The sequence below is a fragment of the Oncorhynchus tshawytscha genome, unplaced genomic scaffold, assembly GCF_018296145.1.
Source record: "Oncorhynchus tshawytscha isolate Ot180627B unplaced genomic scaffold, Otsh_v2.0 Un_scaffold_4246_pilon_pilon, whole genome shotgun sequence".
Classification (NCBI taxonomy): Eukaryota; Metazoa; Chordata; class Actinopteri; order Salmoniformes; family Salmonidae; genus Oncorhynchus; species Oncorhynchus tshawytscha.
In genome coordinates this window covers 506,398-512,500 of record NW_024609831.1, presented here as the reverse complement: position 1 = coordinate 512,500, position 6,103 = coordinate 506,398, and the positions used below count along the sequence as shown (strand labels likewise).

General features: G+C 51.2%; 1 protein-coding gene across 2 annotated transcripts in view; it reads right to left on the bottom strand.

Moving 5' to 3' along the window:
* The window catches only part of fmnl2b (formin-like 2b), a 40,785-nt gene extending 37,838 nt beyond the window's left edge, over positions 1-2,947 (bottom strand). For both annotated transcript variants that reach the window (XM_042319460.1, XM_042319461.1), the window contains exon 1: positions 577-2,947. In XM_042319460.1, the coding sequence (XP_042175394.1) occupies positions 577-693 (117 nt within the window). In that variant the 5' untranslated portion in view covers positions 694-2,947. The remainder of the gene's footprint in view (positions 1-576) is intronic.
* Between the last annotated feature and the right edge of the window lie 3,156 nt (positions 2,948-6,103).

Genomic DNA, 6,103 nt, shown 5'->3' with positions numbered 1-6,103 from the left:
CAACACTCACACACACACTAACACACACAACACTCATACACACACACACACACAACACTCATACACACACACACTCAACACTCAACACACACACACACACTCAACACTCATACACACACACACTCAACACTCATACACACACACACTCAACACTCATCACACACAACACTCATACACACACACACACACACACACTCATACACACACACACACACTCACACACACACTCACACACACACACTCAACACTCATACATACACACACACTCAACACTCATACACACGCACTCACACTCAACACACACACACACACACACACACACACACACTCATACATACACACACACACACACACTCATACACACACACACACACACACACACACACACTCAACACTCACACATACACACACTCAACACTCATACACACACACACACACACTCAACACTCACATACACACACACTCAACACTCCAACACACACACACACACAACACTCCTACAGACACGCACATGCAATGTATGAGCGTGTGTATGTAAGCATGTGTGCGTTTAATGCGTGTGTGTGTGTCACCTACCAGTGCAATGGAGAACCTCTCTTCCAGCTCAGCAGGATCAGGCATGGGCAGCTTGACAGGAGCAGCTCTGGCCCTGATGACAGCTAGCTGAGACTCCATACTCTCTGTGTTCCCCATGGCTCACACACACACCTGTACTGTCAACCCACACACAACCTTACACCAACAACTCACACACCCCTCGCCATCAAATCAGACAAACACACCTCTCACAGTCACCACACACACAAGCACACCCGCTCACATACAATCACACCCCTAAACGTCAAATCACACACAGACAATAGTCTCTCTGCAGTCAGTCAGATACAGGCAACGCCTCCTGTAATTCGGAAATACTGTTCGGGTTTTTCTCCCTAGTGAGACACAGTCTGAACGACCGACCAACAGACTCACGCACGGCGGCACGAGATCAGAGAGATGCGGTAAACCGAAGGCGCGTGTCTACCGGGGGGCCGTGTCTATCCTCCACCGGTTCATCTTTTGTCCTCCTTTCTTCTCATCGCCGACGACGGCACGGCGCACGCACCATTTATCCGAATCCAGCTGAGACCGAAGTCCCACTGTCCGTCTCGCGCTAAATTTGCATCCCTTCCCGGTTCACTGTGTATCCTCGGTAATGGGTATGATGATGCTGATAAACGAACCGGGCGTCCCTGGTGTGTGTGTGTGAGCGAGCAGGCTACTTAATCCGCCCCCTCCTCCACAGGCGACAAAAGCGAGAGTTCAGCCTCCACGCACGCTTTCTCCCCCCCGCAACGACCCCCACTTTCTAACCGACACACAATGAGCCTTCTGCCGCTTCGCTCTCCTCGCCTCCCGCCCCCCTGCAGCGCACAGCCCACAGCCGTGAGCGAGACGCGAGGGGAGGGGGACTCGGATAACGTCTACCCCTAGACACTGATCTAGAGTCAGTTTTACGCGTGACCCAGTAATAATTGAGGTTGTGATTTGGGGAGGATAAACTGATACTATCATATTTTGGGCAATCTCTACCCAGAGCAGAGGGGAGAGGCTTTGTTTTGTTCTGATGCATCCTGGTAGTTAGAGTCTTAATCGTTTAACGACGAGCTATCTATCTCACAGATGCTCATTGTCCAGACTTCTGACCCCTCCTTTATTAGGGCCATTTCTATGAATAGGCCTGTCCTATTGGCCTATAATGGGCCTGCTGATTTCTCACCCATATTCTACCTTTCTGGTTTAGGCTGTTATTTTTACAGGCAGTCTAAGCCTACTATTGCCACTACAGATGTTTAGCCTACTTAAATACTGGCTTTCATAGACAAATGAAATGAGTGGATTAATTCATAATTAGGCCTTATACGACGTTAGTGGCTTTGGTGTTGAGTTATTTTGGGGTCAGATGCAGGGCTATGGCCAAGATATGCGTATAGCAAGATCTTATAGTACGACCTACTAGACCCACAAGTATCAAAACAGTTTTATTCATAATAACATTGAAAATACATAGATACAATACATAAAAAATATAGGCCTTCCTTTTAATTACAAACGATGTGGTCAGTAGGCTACAAATCCCCAACATCTCGGGCCTTTTTCTCTTATAGTCAGGGGTTTGCAAATGAAAAAGTCAGCAGAAACATGTATTCAGGGCCTGTAGTGTCATATCATCCTGAATCCACGCCTGCTAAGCCGCCTTTGTCCCCGTTTCTGACTGATATCTGAACAGATGGGGGCATTCACCATCACGATGTGCGCATGACCTCTTGTGGACAACACGTGTACTACATCTACCTGATTTTGTCAGCGAGAAATTGATTTTTGTTTAGCAATGGAAGTGCAATACCATGCATGAGCCACAGGGTGGCTGCCATAAATGGCCACCCTGTTAGCTGGGTGAGTATTTGGAAAGAGCAAAATGATGATGAAAGTCTCATAAAGGCTGCATTGGCCATAAAGCCATGCAGTAGGAGGTGGTGTCGTGATGCAGCGCTCTGCTCTGTGGAGGGAGGGTTGCCTCTGGTTGGCTCTCACAGCTCACACGCCTCTCTCTGCATCCCAAATCTCCACTTTTCTCTCAGAAGTGTGAGCCCCTCCCTACACATTTAAAAGCATTCGATTGGCTCTCACAGCTAACACACCTCTCTCCCTCAGTCCCAAATCTCCACCGTTTTCTCCGAAGTGTGCAGCCCTTCCCGGACGTTCAAAGTATTGGATTGATGTAAACATGGGCCAGACTAGAGGGAGTTCCCACCATGTCTCTTTTACCAGTCCTTTTAACTACACCAACGGAAGTGAACAAATGAACACCTGGGCAGAAGGGTAGAACCAGTTGAACACAAATGAGGGAGAGGGGAGGAAAAAGAAAGAGGGAGGAGGAGAAGGGTGAGGGAGTGAGAATGGATGGATGGATGGGTGGATGGATGGATGGATGGGTAATGAGCAAACAGAGATGGTGGGGAGGAGAGAGAATGGAGTGTGACAGGAGGGAGGGAGGGAGGGTTGAAGGAGAAAGGAGATAGAAGCAGTTATGTCCACCACCAGACTCTTTTCCCTTCCTCTCATCCACCATTTCCACCTCTTCTCTATCCTCTTCCTGTCCTCCTCTTCCTATCCTCCTCTTCCTATCCTCCTCTTCCTATCCTCCTCTTCCCTATCCTCCTCTTCCTTCCTCCTCCTCCTCACCCCTATCCTCCTCTTCCTATCCTCCTCTTCCCTATCCTCCTCTTCCGATCCTCCTCTTCCTATCCTCCTCTTCCTATCCTCCTCTCCCTATCCTCCTCTTCCTCCTCCTCACCCCTATCCTCCTCTTCCTATCCTCCTCACCCCTATCCTCCTCTTCCTATCCTCCTCTTCCCTATCCTCCTCCTATCCCCTATCCTCCTCTTCATATCCTCCTCACCCCTATCCTCCTCTTCATATCCTCCTCTTCCTATCCTCCTCTTCCCTATCCTCCTCTTCCTATCCTCCTCTTCCCTATCTTCCTTTCCCTATCTTCTTCTCCATATCCTCCTCACCCCTATCCTCCTCACCCCTATCCTCCTCTTCTCTATCCTCCTCACCCCTATCCTCCTCTTCTCTATCCTCCTTTCCCTATCCTCATTTTCCTATCCTCCTCACCCCTATCCTCCTCTTCTCTATCCTCCTTTCCCTATCCTCATTTTCCTATCCTCCTCAACCCTATCCTCCTCCTCCTCTCCCTATCCTCCTCTTCCCTATCCTCCTATCCTCCTCTTCTTCCCTCCTCCTCCCCTATCCTCCTCTTCCTATCCTCCTCTTCCCTATCCTCCTCTTCCCTGTCCTCCTCTTCCTATCCTCCTCTCCCCTATCCTCCTCTTCCCTATCCTCCTCTCCCTATCCTCCTCTCCCTCCTCCTCCTCCTATTCCTATCCTCCTCTTCCCTATCCTCCTCTTCCCCTATCCTCCTCTTCCTATCATCCTCTCCCCTCCTCTCCTCCTCTTCCCTATCCTCCTCTTCCTCTATCCTCCTCTTTCCTATCCTCCCTATCTCCCCTATCCTCCTCTCTTCCTCCTTCCTCCTCTATCCTCCTCTTCCCTATCCCTATCCTCATATTCCTATCCTCCTCTTCCTCTCCTCCTCTCCCCTCTCCTCCTCTCCCCATCCTCCCTCTTCCTATCCTTATCTTCCTTATCCTCCTCTCCCTATCCTCCTCTTCCTATCCTCCTCTTCTCTATCCTCCTCACCCCTATCCTCCTCTTCTCTATCCTCCTCTTCCCTATCCTCCTCTTCTCTATCCTCCTTTCCTTATCCTCCTTTTCCTATCCTCCTTTCCCTATCCTCTTTTTCCCTTCCTCTCATCCACCATTTCCACCTCTTCTCTATCCTCTTCTTCCTGTCCTCCTCTTCCTATCCTCCTCTTCCTATCCTCCTCTCCCTATCCTCCTCTTCCTATCCTCCTCTTCCCTATCCTCGTCTTCCTATCCTCCTCTCCCCTATCCTCATCTTCCCTATCCTCCTCTTCCTATCCTCCTCTTCCTATCCTCCTCTCCCCTATCCCACTTTCCTATCCTCTTCTTCCCTATCCTCCTCTTCCTATCCTCCTCTTCCCTATCCTCCTCTTCCCTATCCTCCTCTTCCTATCATCCTCTTCTCTATCCTCTTCTTCCTGTACTCCTCTTCCTATCCTCCTCTTCCTATCCTCCTCTCCCTATCCTCCTCTTCCTATCCTCCTCACCCCTATCCTCCTTTCCTCTCCCCCTCCTTCCCTCTCACCTATCTGCCTCTCTCCATCTGCCTCTCTTCTCTCCCCCTCCTTCCCTCTCTCTCCATCTGCCTCTCTTCTCTTCTCCTCCTTCCCTCTCTCTCCATCTGCCTCTCATCTCTCCCCTTCCTTCCCTCTCTCTCCATCTGCCTCTCATCTCTCACCCTCCTTCCCTCTCTCTCCACCTGCCTCTCATCTCTTCCCTTCCTTCCCTCTCTCTCCATCTGCCTCTCTTCTCTTCTCCTCCTTCCCTCTCTCTCCATCTGCCTCTCATCTCTCCCCTTCCTTCCCTCTCTCTCCATCTGCCTCTCATCTCTCACCCTCCTCCCCTCTCTCTCCATCTGCCTCTCATCTCTCCCCTTCCTTCCCTCTCGCTCCATCTGCCTCTCATCTCTCACCCTCCTTCCCTCTCTCTCCATCTGCCTCTCATCTCTCCCCTTCCTTCCTCTCCTCCATCTGCCTCTCCATCTGCCTCTCATCTCTCACCCTCCTTCCCTCTCTCTCCATCTGCCTCTCATCTCTCACCCTCCTTCCCTCTCTCTCCATCTGCCTCTCATCTCTCACCCTCCTTCCCTCTCTCTCCATCTGCCTCTCATCTCTCCCCCTTCCTTCCCTCTCTCTCCATCTGCCTCTCATCTCTCACCCCCTCCTTCCCTCTCTCTCCATCTGCCTCTCATCTCTCCCCTTCCTTCCCTCTCTCTCCATCTGCCTCTCATCTCTCACCCTCCTTCCCTCTCTCTCCACCTGCCTCTCATCTCTCCCCTTCCTTCCCTCTATCTCCATCTGTCTCTCATCTCTCCCCTTCCTTCCCTCTCTCTCCATCTGCCTCTCATCTCTCCCCTTCCTTCCTTCCTCCATCTATCTCCATCTGCCTCTCATCTCTCCCCTTCCTTCCCTCTCTCTCATCTGCCTCTCATCTCTCCCCTTCCTTCCCTCTCTCTCCATCTGCCTCTCATCTCTCACCCTCCTTCCCTCTCTCTCCATCTGCCTCTCATCTCTCCCCTTCCTTCCCTCTCTCTCCATCTGCCTCTCATCTCTCATCCTCCTCCTTCCATCTCTCTCTCCATCTGCCTCTCATCTCTCCCCTCCCTTTCCTTCCCTCTCTCTCCATCTGCCTCTCATCTCTCCCCCTCCTTCCCTCTCTCTCCATCTGCCTCTCATCTCTCCCCTTCCTTCCCTCTCTCTCATCTGCCTCTCATCTCTCCCCTTCCTTCCCTCTCTCTCCATCTGCCTCTCATCTCTCCCCCTCCTTCCCTCTCTCTCCATCTGCCTCTCATCTCTCCCCTTCCTTCCCTCTCTCTCCATCTGCCTCTCATCTCTCCCCTCCTTCCTTCTCTCCA